The 18,966-nt window shown below is 45.5% G+C and overlaps 2 protein-coding genes across 2 annotated transcripts in view; one reads left to right on the forward strand and one right to left on the reverse strand.

Annotated features, from left to right (window-relative positions):
• Positions 1–17,128, forward strand: part of XPR1 (xenotropic and polytropic retrovirus receptor 1) — a 123,101-nt gene extending 105,973 nt beyond the window's left edge. The window contains exons 9-15 of the mRNA XM_083157180.1: positions 473–652; positions 1,875–2,037; positions 2,725–2,919; positions 5,810–5,976; positions 6,064–6,203; positions 12,339–12,560; positions 14,517–17,128. Of these exons, the coding sequence (XP_083013306.1) occupies positions 473–652; positions 1,875–2,037; positions 2,725–2,919; positions 5,810–5,976; positions 6,064–6,203; positions 12,339–12,560; positions 14,517–14,577 (1,128 nt within the window). The 3' untranslated portion in view covers positions 14,578–17,128. The remainder of the gene's footprint in view (positions 1–472; positions 653–1,874; positions 2,038–2,724; positions 2,920–5,809; positions 5,977–6,063; positions 6,204–12,338; positions 12,561–14,516) is intronic.
• STX6 (syntaxin 6) overlaps positions 1–18,966 on the reverse strand; it is a 132,189-nt gene that overhangs the window by 19,274 nt on the left and 93,949 nt on the right. The gene's annotated exons all lie outside the window — the stretch shown is intronic.

Raw genomic sequence — 18,966 nt, forward strand, 5'->3', positions numbered from 1 at the left:
CCCAAGTTTAACAGCAATAGATTTGTGGTCTGTGTGTCTCCTGTACTTGCCCCCAGAGCAGTATGGGCCCAGGCTGAGGCAGAATAGCATTGTGTAAGGGTGGTGGCTGGGTAACATTCTTCCAGCTGCGCAGCTCCCTGCATATATAATATACGTATTGTACTTACACCGCATCAGATTGCTATTTACATAGGTAACAATTACACTGTCATGTAGAGTGGAGCCGGTGTCTCCATAGTTCTCCTGTGCACGTTGCGGGTTTCCTAGAGACTGCTTTGATTTCCGCTGTTCATACACATTAAGTAGTTGATCTCTAAGATTAATGTATACATTTCATAGTATGCTTTCATGTTTCCATCACACACACCAGAATTACTGTTTATTTTCCTATTACTCTATACACTTTGCCCTGGTAGATATGGTGCTCTGTGTCTATGTGAGATACTAACCAAGCCTTGTTTCTGTGTGTCAGATTGCAGGCTTCCTGGGGATGCTGTGGTGCATCAGTCTATTTGCCTGTGTCTTCGGAACAAACTTCTATTTGCCAATGCAAGTGAATCCTCTGATTCTGTATGGATTCATGCTGCTCTTCCTAATTAACCCCACGAAGACCTTGTACTACAAGTCTCGTTTCTGGCTCCTTAAGCTACTGGTAAGTGACCTTTTCCAGGCCGCAGTTATCATATGCATTCATGTTTGATTAAAGTAGCAACTGCCTGGGCTGCTTTGTCTGTACTGTGGTGTCCAGCTAGGTCTGCTCACTCTTCTGTGCAAATCTGGGGGTCATTTCTTCTATTACCTTATAAAATGCACCACACTGAACTGGGTTGGGTATGATATGTGACACTTTAAGCATGTCTGCATGTTCTTGATGTTAACATGACAACCTGTCGGCAGCCACATAATGTCAGAATATTGACAGTACCGTCTTATTCTAACGAACCCCTGCAATCCCTTATTGTGGCCTAACCCTGATTGCACGAGCTAGCATTTTAAACCTGTTACCATTGTGGATGTCCTGTTATTTGTCAATATAGTCAATATGTGGACCATCAAAATGTCGACATATTGGTGGGAAATTATTTGGACTCAAGGTTTTTTTCCCTGTACAAAAATCTTCCACCCATCTTGCCCAATTTAGCATTATCTGAGTATGCACACTTCTGGTACCTGCCCTATCCAATTTTTTATAAAAGTAGTTGCTGAGTTTTCTGCAACATATATACACATACACACACACACACACACACACACATACTCATCAATGCTTCAGGGGACTGGGTCCCAATGCTGGATGAAGAAGACATCACTTTGAAAGTTGAGTGATTACTGACAAAGCATTAATGAGTCGCTGAATGGTAAGTTGCAACCAGGGTGTGGTGGTTTTTCATAAAAATAACAATTATAGGAAAATCAGACCTGCTCTAAAGGTACGTAAAAACCAACAACATTGATTTCTAGAGAAATCACGGTCTCATTTTCTCTCCTGCAATTGAATAGCAAAATCCAGCGGCTGCGTTTACATTTCCTGCCCTCAATTAAATTTCTCCCAATGTCGATGTCTACTTCCACAATGTTAATATATTGACCGGAAAAATGTCAGTGATTGTGGTTAGAGGAAATTATCACCCAGCCGGATATAAAAAAAAAACAACGTGACACTGGCCGTAACAACCCCACCGGACAAGCCCTTAAACCCAGGAACTATTGCATTGTACCAGTCAGGAGAAGGACTGATGCCACATGGGATCACTGAAGGTGGCACCAGAGACATCCAATGAGTTATGTTGCCTGATGCCTCCTATGTGTTTTTGTTGTACCTCTATAAAGTACTTATGTCTTTTCTTTTCTTCTTAATTCTCCCACCCCTCTAGTTCCGTGTGTTCACAGCCCCTTTCCATAAAGTGGGCTTTGCTGATTTCTGGCTGGCAGACCAACTCAATAGCCTGGCTGTGATACTCATGGACCTGGAGTTTATGATCTGCTACTACAGCTTTGAACTACAATGGGACAAGTCTGAGGGACTTCTCAGTGAAGGTAATAGAACCAGACTTCATATTTCCATCCTCTGTTTTCTCTCACAATGAGAAATGTTAGCGATCCGTAAGCCACACTACATGAAACGGATATGCAAATAAGCCACTATAAAAGGAAGAAAGGCTTATGGGTAATACGGTACATGGCAGTACTTTCTCCGGTGCCAGGACAGGCTGTGGGTCATTGGGTTGACAACTGAAGGTAGATATGGCTAAGGTCAACAATGGGAAGGTCAAAAGATTGACATTACTTTTCACGTTTTTTTTTTGTCCCGATTGTCGCCATGGACACTGTCAAAGTGTACTGCGTCCACTCACATGTCTCGCTGTGCTCGCCGTGTTTCGGGCACAGTGCCTCATGCCCAATTTTATTCTCCCACCATGCTGTATGGCATGAAATATGTCTGTAAATGTCAGCTCAAAAACTCATGTTGACCTTTTATCTGTCGACCAAACGCTTGTGTCGATAATAGGAAACGGTAAAATACTTTCTCTTACCTGTTTTTTTCTTCCTGCACCCAAACGATACGTCTGTTCCTATATTTATTTGTATTTTGCTGATTTTTGTTTGACTGATTGTCTATGAAAATATTTATTCTGAAATTGCGATTCCCTATTTTGGTGCATTGCGTCCTTCTGCAAGATGGTCTGTGATCAGTCTCGTCGCTCTCTTCTCTCCCTATCACAGGTTCCGGAAAGTGTAACACGTATTCCTATGGAGTGCGTGCTGTGGTTCAGTGTATTCCAGCCTGGCTGCGCTTCATCCAGTGCCTGCGCCGATACAGAGACACCAAGCGCGCGTTCCCTCACCTGGTGAATGCTGGCAAGTACTCCACTACCTTCTTCATGGTGACGTTTGCTGCTCTCTACCAAACCCACAAAGGTAATTGTTATGTCTGCGGCTCATGTACTGCATGCGTTCTGCTCATAGAGATCAGTGTGACAGCATCACTATGAGATCTCAGTGCTAATAACGTCTGTGATTTATGATGTGTACAGTGTGTCTCTCTGATGGATGAGACTCTTCTGTTGTTTTATGCAATCATTTATCAAGACTTGTCAGAAAGTATTTGTTTTGGTTAAAAGAAGATATTTATTACAATTAATTATACCATTTTTACACCAAAATGCCGGGTCAGAACCAGGTTCTCGAACATGGTTCCAACCCTTGTCACAGCCAGGTCAGACCGCATTCACACGTATATGCTGAACCTGTCCTATTGTTGGGTAAACTCCTTTCAGACGGCACCCATGTGCAGGTGTTACCCTGGTCTCTAGTAGTTTTCCGGGGTAACAAAGTTCACGTTCTTTTTAGCTGACCCTTTAACACCAAACCTGCACCGGTGTTGCCCGAACAATTACCCAGATTAAATGCTCCGACCTGTCGGAAACCACCCGGTCCTGGTGCTCACCCGGTCCTGGTGCTGACGGGGTTCCCCCCCAGCCAGGCTCCTCTCTCCAGGCAGAGCTCCCCGGCCGGCAGGTGGCAAGTGCGGCTCCCTCCAGCAGTTCCCTGTGATTTCACACACGGGGAGCTGCTGACAGCAGGACAGGACACCGGAACGGATAAATCAGACAGCCGGATTTGACCAATCCTTGAATAGTGGTTGTCTGATCCATGTCGGAATGGATCCGACTCTAATTGAATATAGAGTGACTGAAGTTAGGATTTCCAATACTTTCTGGTTTGTTCAAATACTAGAACACCCCAAACTGGTGATTGTATGCAAGACATAAGCTGTAAACCTTATACTTGGTTACTAACTGTTCCTTCCAATCTGTTGGCACTTGGATATTGGGATCTAATGTGACATCAAAGATTCAATTTAGGTCTTCAAATATTTTTAGGGGATATAAACCTTCTATGGAGTGGTGAAGTTTCCCATAGAAACCTACCTGTTTATAGCGGTTATTTTTTAGTCTATAAAATGAATGGTAGTATGTGATAGGTTGCTGGGAACTGCGGGCTGAGTGTTTGTTAATGCTCACCGTGGAATATTTATTATTGGTGGTAGTGGACCCTCCAAAGTAGTATTTCTTATTGTTGCGTTTCATAGCTAGAAGGAATCCTTGTATTTGATATTTACCAAAACAATTCTTACCTGGAAATTGGCTTCGAAAAGTTGTCTGTTGCTGTAACTTTCCTATTGGCTATAATACTGCACAAAGGCCTTATGCGAGTCAGACCATTGTGATTGACAGGAGTGGAGGAGCATGGAGAGTGCCATAGAGTGCTCAGCAGTGGGCTAAGCCACAGCATCTGGGGAGATTGGAGAGGTCAGGGGGCAGTTTCAAGATGTGGACAGTATTCGCTATTTTCCCAGTGATGATTCGTCAGCGTTGCCCCGTACACACTGGGTGGCTTTGGAGCTGAAAGCAGCTTAAATGAGTAAACTGAGCTCAAAGCCACCCAGTGTGTATGGGCCTTAAGGAGTAATACATCTGCCCCACTGCCTGTTACATGGTACATTAGGACTGGCTGGTGCTATCACTGTCCATTTTATCTGTCTTCAAGTCTTAGTAAATAGACACCAAAATAACTATTATGATGTAGTTACTGAAAAAATATCAATTAAGAGATTATGGGGCAGATGTAGTAAGCCTGGTGAAGTGATAAAGTGGAAGGTGATAATGCTGCAGGCAGCTCATTTTTCAAACTGAGCCTGTAACTTGACAGGAGCTAATTGGCTGCTGCATTATCACCTCCCAGTTTATCACTTCACCAGGCTTAATACATCTGCCCCATTATTCTTACATTTCCATGTAAAAACATTTTTTTACAGGTGCATAAATGGCACAAATGTAAATAGGAACAAGTCCATCCTCGTTCAACCTTTTAGTGTGAATACGTACATAACCTAAACTTATTTTGTGAGCGGTGTGTAGGATCGCACCTGTAAAATATGTAACAGACAGGAATGCACACCCCAGTATGCCTTATCCTTAGCTTCTGGCTCTGAGCGAAGCAACCTCAAAGTAATACAGTTAAAGCAGCAATTGAAGAAAGATTACTACGGTAGACTAGAAGTAGCTTGCTAGTTTTTTTCCTTGGTTTGTTTTTTTGAGTGCCGGATGATGCTCTGGCGGTCCGGATTCCGACAGTCGTTTCTCCGGCATTGGAATCCCGACTGCTAAATGCCGGACAATCGGGATCTCGACTTACATGCGGTTTTCCCTCGTGGGGGTCCACGACCCCCATAGAGGGAGAATAGAACCTGTGGTGTGCCACCGAGCCTGCAAAGGGCTCCGATGCGCTCCCCTCCCCCCTGTCGGAACTTCAACTCCGATGTTGGAATCCCGACTGTCTGGGGCGCATATTACACCCATTTCTCAGGCTGCTATTAGTGATTGGTAAGTATGCAGTGATATCCTACTACCCTCCCCACTGTCATCACATGACCTGGAGTAAATCTGTGTTTGTAGCAGATTGAAACAGTTATGTAGTAGGGTCCCAGTTTTTAGAAGACACGTGTTTTGTCCTCCATGATTTAAAAGGCAAAATCAGGCTATACATTATTACGGCTTTAAATGTTTCCTGGATCTCCGCAATACTGTAGTTACGCCCTCAGTCGGTTTGTGGAAGAACCGCTGTGATTTGCAGATGCAGGTTTTACATTTTCCTTTCTGCTTAAATAGATAACCTGTAAGTATTGATTCATTATAGTAAGGGGGTTTCAGTAGGACTTTGTGTATACATAAATAAGTAAACCATAGATAGGTATCTTGTGTTCTGCTACTAGAGTAGAGTTAAATGTCATTTATTTGTTTTGTAGCTCAGAATCACTCGGACGAGCAGGTTTTCCTCTATCTGTGGATCATATGCTACGTCATCAGTTCATGTTATACTCTAATCTGGGATCTGAAGATGGACTGGGGTCTGTTTGATCGGAATGCAGGGGAGAACACCTTCCTGAGAGAGGAGATTGTGTACCCACAGAAGGTAGGAGCTGGGACTCCCTGTTGGGATACGTTCTGCGGATGCTTCATCTGCCTTTTCCTTGTCTGATCATTATTCTATTTGTTCCAGGCATATTATTATTGTGCGATCATACAGGATGTTATTCTTCGCTTTGCATGGACCATACAAATCTCTCTCACATCATTAAAACTTCATGATAATACGTCAGATATAATATCCACTGTTCTCGCTCCGCTTGAAGTCTTCCGGTGAGTACACCTCGTTTCCTTCCTCCCAGTCTAAAGTCTAAATCCATCAAAATCGTATTTATAAAAAAAAAAAAGGTTTATTCTACATTATTACTACAGATGTTCCCATGTCCTGGATATTGTCGTGCCATACGGCATGAGACTCCCTGTCTGACTGAGGAGTACAGTACTGTGTTCTTCTGTAAAATCTTATTCGCACGGCAGACTGCAAATATCCACTCTGTGTACTAGTCAGAAGAGTCCCCGGAGCGGAGAGAATGACACTTACCAGACTTATTTATTACCATTTATATAGCGTACACATATTCCGCAACACTTTACAGAGAATATTTTTGAACCGTGGAGCTTACAATCTATGTTCCCACATATTCACGCACACGCCTTTCTGCTGGGGTTCATTTTTTGCCGGCAGCCAATTAACCTACCTGTATATTTTTGGGAGGAATCCGGATTCCACGCAATCATGGGGAGAATTTACAATCTCCGCACAGTTATGGCCTTGGTGGGAATTGAACCCATGACCTCAGCGCTGGGAGGCAGTAATGCTTATCATTACACCATCCATGCTTCCAGTGCAGTGGTCAAAAAGGTCCAAGGTTTAATGGTCAGGATACCTGCTGATGTTTCTATACTCTGGGAACCTTTCTAAAGGCAGAAATAAATCCAAAAGTACATCCAAGGCAATGTTCAAAAACATGGGGGGGGACAGAGACCACTGTATGTACTAGTGACGCAGGGCTGAGGCTAGATCTACATAGGTCCCACAAGCTTACTATAGTACCGCTGCATAGGAGTAACACGGCGAGTTGTGGAATGGTCAAGAGTGACTCACATCTCACATATGTTATTATAATGCTCCAAGAATACAGTGACCCATACAGGGCAAGTCTTATGTGGGCAGCTTACTACTTTGTGTATATGAGGGTCTGTGTGTAGCTGTGGTTCTTCTTGCACATTACTGATCACAGTCATATTGTCCCCTCACCTGTGAAAGCATGGGTGTCTCCTAGGCTGAAAAAAAGCAATAGGAAAGACTATGGGCTCTTGAAATGGGGCCCAATCTATTTAAGTCTGTACTTCCAGCATTGACCTTACAGCTTCCATTGTGCATTGTAGGTAGACGTTGAGCAGTCAGTCAGACCACCAGTGTGTATCTGTGCTTGTCTGGCCACATGGGTAATCGACATGACATTTCTCTGTCCACACATAATAATCGCTGGGGTGGGGAAGCTTTTGTATTTCCTACATAGTAACCATAATCTATGGTCCCGGCAGTGACTGTGAGAGGCAATAAAAGACAGGAACAGCTGCCAGCAACACACTAAATTCTAAAGTTTATTTGTAATGACTCTTCCCTTTGTCATCTTCTCACAAATCCATCTTTTTGTGAAAGGATTGATGCACAGCGTCGGATACCTTCATCTGGCTTTAGGGAATCTGTTCAGTTGCAATTTATTGGTTCTACATTATCTTTATCCATGCAAAGTATGCCCTCTGCTGGTCAGTAGAGAAACTGCGTTTCTATGTTCTATATAAAAGTATGTTCACAATGCATAGTCTACATGAAAGGTTAAAACTGCTTATAGCATGTTTACTTATTTAAAAGGTTCTTATCTTATAAATGGATATGAATACCTGCTTCCAAAGAGACTGGTATCCTTTTTGTCCTTCCTATTATGGAAAGGGTATTCAGCATGCCGTGGAACTACACATCCCAGCATGCCTTGCCACAGGTTTATCATTTCTTAATAGCAAAACTGTGGCAGGACATGCTGGCATGTGTAGTTCTACAGCACCAGGAAGGCCGCATGTTGAATACCCCTGCCCGATTAACTAAAACTATTTCCCAGCCAATTTACACTTAACAGAGTCCAATGCTTACAGCATTCGGGGAGTGTTTGCAGATGTGGTGGTGTCCGCCTCTTAATACTTTGCACAACAATAGATGCCTGGTGCGAGTGAGTCCCTTGTAACTCTGCTCGTGTACGCGTGAATGTCAATGAAAATGCATCGAAAATCTCTTGCTCTTTGGGGAAAATAGCTCAATGTGTACGCACTACTTTGATGAGAGATATATCTTTCAGAGATTTTGGCAAAGTCTTTTGAAATGAAAATCTTCTAGTGTGTATGGGCCTTAAGATGCAAAGCCATGTGGCTAGCACACATCAGTAGACTGCTGATTAATTTGATATGCTATACTTGTAAACAGGTGTGTGACTGAGTCTAGTTATGAAGTGCAACAGAACTTGTGTTGGGGCAAGAAAAAGCTGCAGCCGCTCCCTAGTACCTGTTGATATACACATACAGATATACACGATACATATCAAATGAATTATCCCTGCCTCCTGGTGCATACTAACCACATCACATTGCAACTAAGATCATAGGCGAATCTAGAATTATGGTAATGGGTGGTCCCAGATCTAGACATAATAGCAGGGGGACCTTTGCGTGGAGTAGCCGTGCGGCAAAAAGGGGGAGTGTCCTCATGGGAAGGAGGCGTGGTATCACAAAAAGGGGTGTGGTATTACACTTTAGACCATACACAGTAATGCCCATTACACATTTTAGCAAACTCTGTAATACCCATTACACATAAAGCCACACGCCGTAATGCCAATTACACATATGACCACACACCATAATGCCCATTACACATTGTGCCACACATCATGATGCCCATTACATACTATATAACAAACTGTAATGCCCATTACATATTTGCCACATAAGTGCTGCTTACCTATGTGCTCATTGCTAGGGGGTTCTTGCTTGATGGCACCATAGTACCCATTACACATGATGCCGCACACCATAGTACCCATTACACATGATGCCGCACACCATAGTTCCCACTACATATGATGCCGCACACCATAGTACCCATTACACATGATGCCGCACACCATAGTACCCATTACACATGATGCCGCACACCATCGTACCCATTACACATGATGCCGCACACCATAGTACCCATTACACATGATGCCGCACACCATAGTACCCATTACACATGATGCCGCACACCATAGTACCCATTACACATGATGCCGAACACCATCGTACCCATTACACATGATGCCGCACACCATCGTACCCATTACACATGATGCCGCACACCATCGTACCCATTACACATGATGCCGCACACCATCGTACCCATTACACATGATGCCGCACACCATAGTACCCATTACACATGATGCCGCACACCATAGTACCCATTACACATGATGCCGCACACCATAGTACCCATTACACATGATGCCGAACACCATCGTACCCATTACACATGATGCCGCACACCATAGTACCCATTACACATGATGCCGCACACCATAGTACCCATTACACATGATGCCGCACACCATCGTACCCATTACACATGATGCCGCGCACCATAGTACCCATTACACATGATGCCGCGCACCATAGTACCCATTACACATGATGCCGCGCACCATAGTACCCATTACACATGATGCCGCGCACCATAGTACCCATTACACATGATGCCGCGCACCATAGTACCCATTACACATGATGCCGCGCACCATAGTACCCATTACACATGATGCTGCGCACCATAGTACCCATTACACATGATGCTGCACACATGATGCCCCTTACACATGATGCTGCACACATGATGCCCCTTACACATGATGCTGCACACATGATGCCCCTTACACATGATGCTGCACACATGATGCCCCTTACACATGATGCTGCACACATATTGCCCCTTACACATGGTGCTGTACACCATAATGCCCATTACACATTGTGCCACACATCATGATGCCCATTACATACTATATAACAAACTGTAATGCCCATTACATATTTGCCACATAAGTGCTGCTTACCTATGTGCTCATTGCTAGGGGGTTCTTGCTTGATGGCACCATAGTACCCATTACACATGATGCCGCACACCATAGTACCCATTACACATGATGCCGCACACCATAGTTCCCACTACATATGATGCCGCACACCATAGTACCCATTACACATGATGCCGCACACCATAGTACCCATTACACATGATGCCGCACACCATCGTACCCATTACACATGATGCCGCACACCATAGTACCCATTACACATGATGCCGCACACCATAGTACCCATTACACATGATGCCGAACACCATCGTACCCATTACACATGATGCCGCACACCATCGTACCCATTACACATGATGCCGCACACCATCGTACCCATTACACATGATGCCGCACACCATCGTACCCATTACACATGATGCCGCACACCATAGTACCCATTACACATGATGCCGCACACCATAGTACCCATTACACATGATGCCGCACACCATCGTACCCATTACACATGATGCCGCGCACCATAGTACCCATTACACATGATGCCGCGCACCATAGTACCCATTACACATGATGCCGCGCACCATAGTACCCATTACACATGATGCCGCGCACCATAGTACCCATTACACATGATGCCGCGCACCATAGTACCCATTACACATGATGCCGCGCACCATAGTACCCATTACACATGATGCCGCGCACCATAGTACCCATTACACATGATGCTGCACACATGATGCCCCTTACACATGATGCTGCACACATGATGCCCCTTACACATGATGCTGCACACATGATGCCCCTTACACATGATGCTGCACACATATTGCCCCTTACACATGGTGCTGTACACCGTAATGCCCCTTACACATTAAGCCACACATTATGCGTAATGCCCCCACATACCGCCACTTGTAGCGTCCCTTAAGCAATGCCCCCAAAAGTGCCACTTACTGTAAATTTTTATATGAGCCTTCGCTGCTGCTGCAGGGAGAGATGGGGAGCGGTGCAGCTGCTTCTATGGAGAGAGGAGCAGAGCGCAGCGCAGAGCACGCTCCCACTCCCCTCCTGGTGTCCCCCCTAGCCGAGTGGACATTTAAAATATTGTGTTCGCTGTTGTTGTGCGTGACGTCGGGGGAGCACGCTGGGCACCGGCACCACATGATTAAAGGGGGGGTGGGCTGAGGTGAAAGCGGGGAAAAGAATTGGAGCGGAAGCTGCAGGGGTGACAGTATTGACAGCTGGGCAGAGAGCAGGGGGCTGCCCGGCTGTATTCAGAGCACTGCAGGTCACGGCTGTTTGCCCTTTCACAACAGAAAATGCAGGGATTTACCCAGGAATATGGTCCCAGGATCATGCAGGGACATTCCCAGGCTGACCCCTTATACACCAGCCTAGTCCCTGCATTTTCTGGTGTGAGGGGGAGAGACAACCACTCCCCTCTCCCTACCCCCCTTTAACCAACCAGCTATATCTTCGGAACCAACCGACCCATTTACATGAGACCAGTATCATATTGAAGAACTTTTGAGTTGGCTTCGAATGATTTTGGTCCCGTGAAACTGGGCTGTTTGGTTCCAGAGAAATCTGCCCTCAAAGAACATAAACAGTCATGAAATTACATTAAAGAATTGAAAAAAAAACGGTTTAACCTCAATATCCCTGGAACCAATTAACCCATATAGATCCAGCCTGTATCAGATTGAAGGCCCAGCGATTTGGGTTCGACTGAGATCAACCTCGAGCTTCAGTGATGCCGAAGGGGGAACTGGCAGCCGTTGAACTGGGTGGGGGTTGGAATTAGCGGGTCCCATGTTATCCTATAGGGAAAACGTTCCAGCTTTGCCAGGCAGTATCTCCGGTTCCCAGGGGGCTAGAGACACGGGGCTGGGCTGCACCCCCGGACCACCCCCTAGATTCGCCTATGACTAAGATGTCTTATTGCCAAAGAGACGCCTGACTCGATCAAAATCTCATGAGACCTGGCGTGCCTGCTTGGCACTGATGTACGAGGATACATCTGTATTTTGTTTGTTGGTCCAATTAAAAGTCTTTTTTTTTTTTTTCATCTATTGTCTTAAATGTCAAACTTTCTATTGTTTCTTCTAAAAAGTTCTACATACTGAAAGCTGAGGAAACCATGTTAAGGAGAACCCCAGACCTACCTTTATTAGGCAGCATGGTCATTGGTTAAGCCAACAAAATATCCCATGTTGCTGTCCCATATATTTGCATACACTCTGTGACCCATGTTTGTTGCGTTCATTTTCCACAGACGCTTTGTGTGGAATTTCTTCCGGCTGGAGAACGAGCACTTGAATAACTGTGGTGAGTTCCGCGCCGTGCGCGACATCTCTGTGGCTCCTATGAATGCCGACGACCAAACGCTGCTGGAGCAAATGATGGATCAAGACGATGGAGTGAAAAACCGATCCAAGAGCAAGACCTGGAAACGCAGCCAGAGTATATCCCTGCGCAGACCTCGCCTATCCTCCCTGTGAGTGCTCTAACAATAACCGCTGCTCCGTATGTCTGCACTTCTGGGAATATTGGGGGTAGCGAGTCCTATGTCGGTCTGCACAGCCTGAGACTTGTCGTTCCACATACAAAAAAAATAATGCAGATGCACACTATAATTTTGGGCAAAAATATGGGCCCACCAACCTAGACCATGTGACTTAATCTGCTGGGTCTTTTAAAATTAAGATTAAATTTCAGGGCCTGGGATCCTGTGGGCCAGCACAAGCCAACAGCACCAAGGCATCGCATTACTGAGAGGTTTAAGTGTTCTATTAGTAACAAGCACTGCTACATACATTGCAGGGGCTGGCGGTGGATTCGCCACGTGCCAGCCCCCGCCAGACTTCACAAGGGGACGCACCCACGTCCCCTTTCAACGGAACTCTTCTCGCCCCCCCCCCCCCCCCCCCCCCCCCCATCCCTGCCCATCTCCCTGAAGTCAGATGTAGCGTCTGCTCGACAGCGGGGGCGGTCTGGCGTGTGCTGGTGCTGGATGGGCGGCGCTACATCTGTAGATGAGATGTAATAATTGTCCGTTTACAATTAGTCCATCTCTAAAGCATCATTTGTTCTTGTTACTCTGAAGTAAATGTAATGCCTTATCGTTGGGCATTGAGATAAGCTTGGTACACACTATATGATGTGTGTAGCTAGCAAGATTGTGGGCGACTGAACTGGGCGGGGAACTGGCATCAGTAAGTGCATACACACTGGTCAATGCCGGCAGCAATTGGGTGGGAGCAGCTTGCAATGGTCATCCAACGTATTACAGAATGCAGATAGTACGCAGTACGCAGATGAAAATGTATGTGCTAAAATATATTCAGTATACTAGTAATGCACAGCTCTTGCCAAAGGTTCCAATTAGGGAGGCCAATCCCGGGGCATTTTTTTCAATCCTGGGATTCGGGATTGAAAAATGCTCAATCCTGAGATTCCCGGAATCGAAAAATGCTCAATCCTGGGATACCCGGGATCCCAGGATTGTCCTCCCTAATAAAAAATAAATAAAAAACGCCACTGTTCCCAACTAATCCTCCCTATCCCCCCTGCACCGTCACTTACACAGCATTGGTGACAGGCAGCAGCAGGACCTTCTCCGGTCTTCATAGCATTGCAGCAGGCGACAAAGCGGCGGGTGGCTGGGAGACCGAATACAGCAGAGACAGGTCTTAGAAGAATAAGCGGCTTGTCGGCAACTGGGCTGTGCAGTGTGACCCTTGGCATCACGTCATGCTGAGCTGCACACAGCCGCACACACCGGGGGTCACTACTAGCAGCCGGGCAACACATCTGAGCCATGTCATCAAAGGGGGCGTGCCCGGGCCGCCGGCATCATCAAAGGGGCGTGCCCGGGTCGCCGGTGTCATCAAAGGGAAGTGCTCGGGCCGCCGGCGTCATCAAAGGGGGTGGGACCGGCCCCTCCGAAGCTACTGACTATGCTGCCGGGGAAGCGCCGGCATCGCCGTCTACGGCGACGCTGGGCTTCCCCGTGAGGCTGTTTTAGCGGGGCGCTGCGAGAGGGGCAGGGCGCATTTTGCCGTTTAAAAATCGGGCATCGCGCAGCGCCCCGCTAAAACAGCCTAGCGGGAACACTACATTTACTAAAGCTTCTAAAAATGAACAGAGGTAATGTTGCTCATAGCAACCAATCAGATGCGGTCTCTCATTTTTCCATTGGATCTTAGAGCATAATAGACAGTCTGGTTGGTTGCTATGGGAAACATCACTTCTGTTCATTTTTAGAAGTTTTAGTAAATTTACCTCTTAGGCTTAAGAGAACATGTGAATTAAAATTCAACTACGGGTTTACCACTGGCAGTGAAAGGTGGTATGAAATGTATTGTGATAAAGTGGCATGCTGGGTGGCACAGTGGAGCGGAACTGAGCATTATATAGCTAACTGCTTTCTCTCCACCATTGTGTCTCCTAGGAGCAAGGGCCGAGACGCCAAGGTCTTGATTGACGACACTGATGATGAAGCCAACACATGAAGCAGTTGCTGCATTCAAAGTTCACTCTCCAACCATCTCTTTCAGGCTTTCATCCCCCCTCATGGCTACTTGCTGTCCTATCTCCCCGCACCTCATGAATATGGGGCTGGCCTCCTCCAAATATGCCTACCCCACTTTATGTGATTTTGGTTCTCCCCAATTCATGGACAGAAGTAAGCAAAGAAGCCAAGGACTGACCTTTCTATACCTGAGGATATTCAAATTTAAATGATGGTCATAAAGTTGGCGGGTGGTCAGAAAATACGTGCGCCAGTTCTCCCAGCTTATCGCTTGCCTCATGTCAAACAGACTTGAAATATTTATTATCTTCTTGCACTGTGGTGCCACATACATCAGCCTGTGCTTGGGCTGCAATACTCAACACTCTTACTCTCCCTCCCCCATATTCCTCTCCTCGCAGCCCTTTTCTCCACTTCCATATTCATGTATTTGTTTGTAATGCATTGTGATATTTTGCGTTCCCACCCCCCCAGCAGTGCTGGAAGGGGTCCCAATAAAAAGGGGCTGGGGGAGTGACAGAGCTTAGAAGGGTTAACACACCCTTCAGGTAAACCTTCATCAATCCATTGTTTTAAACCAAAGTTTTGTTTTTTCTTACTCACTCGAGTCTTCTCCCTACCTTCCCCGATCTCGCTGGATGCCTCCGATCCTCCATGCTCATCTTCGTGGTGTTCAGCCACCTCCGTACCCGACAGAAGCCACTCCTACAGTACATGGGCCTGTAGTCTGCTCTTTGTAAGAGCCCAGCACTGCCTCCTATAGCCTCAGCCCCCTGCACTTGGGAATTGTGCATCACCATTTTGCTGCTGAGTTTATAAAGCCATGGGGTAGTGGATTGCAGGCCTCACACCGCAGGGTGGTTAGAACGGACATTCTCTTCCTTACTGCCAGATGTACACATTGCATATTGATGGTGCAATGTATGTTGTAAGTATTTTTCTGTGACGGCAGACTCATACTGCAGTCATATGTCTCATTGCTGCCTTTTGGGTTCTACCCACATTTGCCAGCAGACCTTCCCACAAGGGCTGACAATAGGGAACCAGTCTTAAACCCCTTCCCACCTTCCCCAGCACTGCAGTAGATGCACAATGCAGTCATTGGGAAGGGGGCAGCAGACCTCATTTATAGAAAGTAGAGCTTGGCTTTGAAGAGATCATTCTCACCTTCTCCATGAGACAGGTTCAGAAACACGACACGGCTGCCCCCTCTCTCACCTGTTTGCTTTCTCGTTAGTGCAAGGACAATCTTTTAACCTAGACCTCCGCTTGGTGACAATTGACCTCTCCATGAGTCTGCCTTTCCCTGCACTTCTCCCTCCTCCTCTCTTACTAATGGGGTAAGGGGGGGGTGCAGGCAGATATGGAGTGGTGTGACCGATGCTTTGTCGCGCTGTAGCTGTATATGTGCATTGCTGTTCAGCTTGGCTTATCTTGTCCGTGCGCATGCTTTGTACGTTCCTTCTGTGTCATGGAGGGAATTACTGTGTTTTTAGAAAGGAGCTCAACTGCTGAGCATAGGGGGAGGGCACCAGTTGCTTTTCCCATTGAGTCCAGTTGTTATGGAAACGATCCATACATTGGTATTGGGAACATTATCCCATTCTGACACACCACCTACAACAGTAATTGGTTAGTCTTCTGTTGTAGATTAAGAGCAAATTCCTTCCCTATCAGTAATTTGTCAAATTCACCTGTATGGAGTAGTCCTGAAGGCTTAGTTGCATATATACAGTATACATTGTAACTGAGCCATGTCAGGCTTTGAAGATATATATATATACACCTTCCTGACAAGCAGACATTACTTTTGGTCTTTTTAAATGCTGTTGGGGACAGTCGCCGTAAACTGTGATTGTCACGGGATTGTCCCACTCTGTTCTAGACACACCAGGAGAGAGAACTCACTACTATTCCAGAGGACACCAGCTAACAGGAGCCTCCCTCCCTGCCTCAGACAGATACCTGGCTCAAACTTGGTAGCTGTGATGTAACAAACGTGTTCTTCTTGTGTAATATGTGATGTAAGTCCGTGGAGCAAGGGAACGGTGTCTGGAAGCGGGAATTAGAACGCCAGGGAATAAAGGGGAACTGAAGCACACTCCGTCCCTCCCTGCTCCCCTCTCCAGCTCTCTTCCTGCTAGATGTCTACACTATCAGCACTGTGACTTGTTCTTTCTGGTGCATTCCTATCTTGTGTCCCTGCACCCCTCACATCTTTAAATTATTTCTCTTCCAATTCTGTTTTCCCCATCTATCTCCTGTCCACCTTTTCTACCACTCTGTCCTCTCTGATAAGAGAGGCTGACCCTTGCTTGCTCTTCTCTGTGGCAGTGCTGATAGATTTCTATTCCCCTTTGATGGATATAAAGAGTACCATTTTTTTTTTTTTTTTTTTTATTACTGTGGAGTACCTTCTGGTCAGTAGGAACATTCGGCACAACGTGCTTCTGGTTTGTAGATTGTATAAAAAAACTTATGTGGCTTTATGTGTTTTTTGTTTTGTTTTTTGGTAAAAGAAAAAGAAAATTTGTTCTGTCTGTTTGGATTTATTTGGTATATAATAACGGAGTGGCCATTAGTCATTTAATGTAATGCTCTAAGGATAGATCAAAAGGTTGTCTTTTCAGATTTGTTGGCTCCATATAGCTAAAGGGCACTGCATCCACTCTGTCAGGGTTTGTCTACATCCTGACGTGGCCAAGACTATTTATACCACGAGTAATACATTTCAATCACCATTTTGATGGCTGTGGCCCCAGTCGCCAACAATTTGATAATTGCCTTCACTTGCGTAATGTAGGAAATCCTGTCCTGATGATGTTTGTATTTTATTTGTCAGAACACTTTTATCAAGGTTATTGGTATCATTGATTTATGTGGAGAAGTTGAGTTCTAGATTTCTTTTCTAAAAACTCAGTCAGCCGCTGCATATGGTATAGGGTGGGGTGCGCATAGGTTTAAAATGCTGCCACACCTCAGAAAATATGCATATGCACCTGGAAGGTGAGGGCTTCTGTTGATTGGATGCCTCTTGGGTTCTATTAGGGTTTCCAGATGAAAGATTCAATCAGATGCCTCCCAGCACTTCACTGTGCCTCAGCCCCCCCTATGTGCAGATAGGACTTCCGGGTCCTAATACCGGTCCTCATTTACTGTATTAAACTAAAATATGGTCAATAGAATTAAACTGATACACATAACCCATAAAATCAGGTTCAGCTGTGTAATAATTAGTGGAGCGCCACCAAAAAATAGCAGGTATGCTTCATTCCCATGTCTGAAAACGTCATCACCTTTTATTAAGCAGCCAAACTACATCCGGTATGCTTGTCTACATTGTACCCAAAGACTTTTTCAGACACGAAAGCAGTAAAGAGATCTTCAGGGTTCATATCGGCATATACCGCTTGCCCCATAGCATCAGTGGTTTCTGCGGTGCTGTTGGCTAGGGATGTTTGCAGCTTTCGTGCCTTCCTCTTTGACCTTTCTACAGCACCGATAACAATTCTAAAAATGCTAGTAGTCACGATGGCAGCTCTGAGACGCCAAAATATTGCATTCTGCCCCTATCTGAATAACCTACTCGTATAGTAGTGGGAGACTCAAAAGTCTTACTAAAGCTTCTAAAAATGAAAAGTGGTGATGTTGCCCATAGCAGATTTCGTCTATCATTTTCTGGCGATGCAACAGAGCAATTCACCTCCATGGAACTGTGGGCATTTTTGCCCATTTTTTGAGTACATTTTTGCCCATGATTTCTTTTTTGGGGCTAATAAAACATGGGCACAAATAGACCCACAGTTGGTTGAAGATAAATTTGACCAAAAGTGGCCAAAAACACATATATTGGCAGGAAATTCTCTAATCCACGTGGGTTTCGACCAGTTGAAAAATCGGCACGGGTATTGATTTAACTTGCCATTGAGCCATGAAAGTTGAAAGGACACTACTAAAGAAACTGTTTAGAGTAGTTAAAGTTCTACAAGCCCAAAAGAAAAATGACTATCTTATTATAAAGTCTGTAGAGCCTTCATTTATTGGAATGAGAATACAGAGGTTCTAAGGACAGAATGTATCTGATCTTAGCAGGGACAGTGAAAGAAAGGAGAGGTCTCGTGTGCAGACTCAATGCAGGCCCAATTCTGTCTGGCAGTGCAGTAGGCTTTTCTACTGTGTGCACAAATCACCGGGAAGATGGCTGCTGCACCATTTTCTTGGTGATTTTCTGTTACTCTTAAATGCTGGCCAACTTGGGACTCTGGAGATTGGGAACAGGTTGGGTTTGTGGTGCAGGCCTCTTTGGCACCACACACCCTGCACCCATTATAGATAAGGTTCTGGATCTTTGACTTTCTGTAAGAGGGTC

This window comes from Crinia signifera, chromosome 8 (genome assembly GCF_055691185.1).
Source record: "Crinia signifera chromosome 8, ASM5569118v1, whole genome shotgun sequence".
NCBI lineage: Eukaryota > Metazoa > Chordata > Amphibia > Anura > Myobatrachidae > Crinia > Crinia signifera.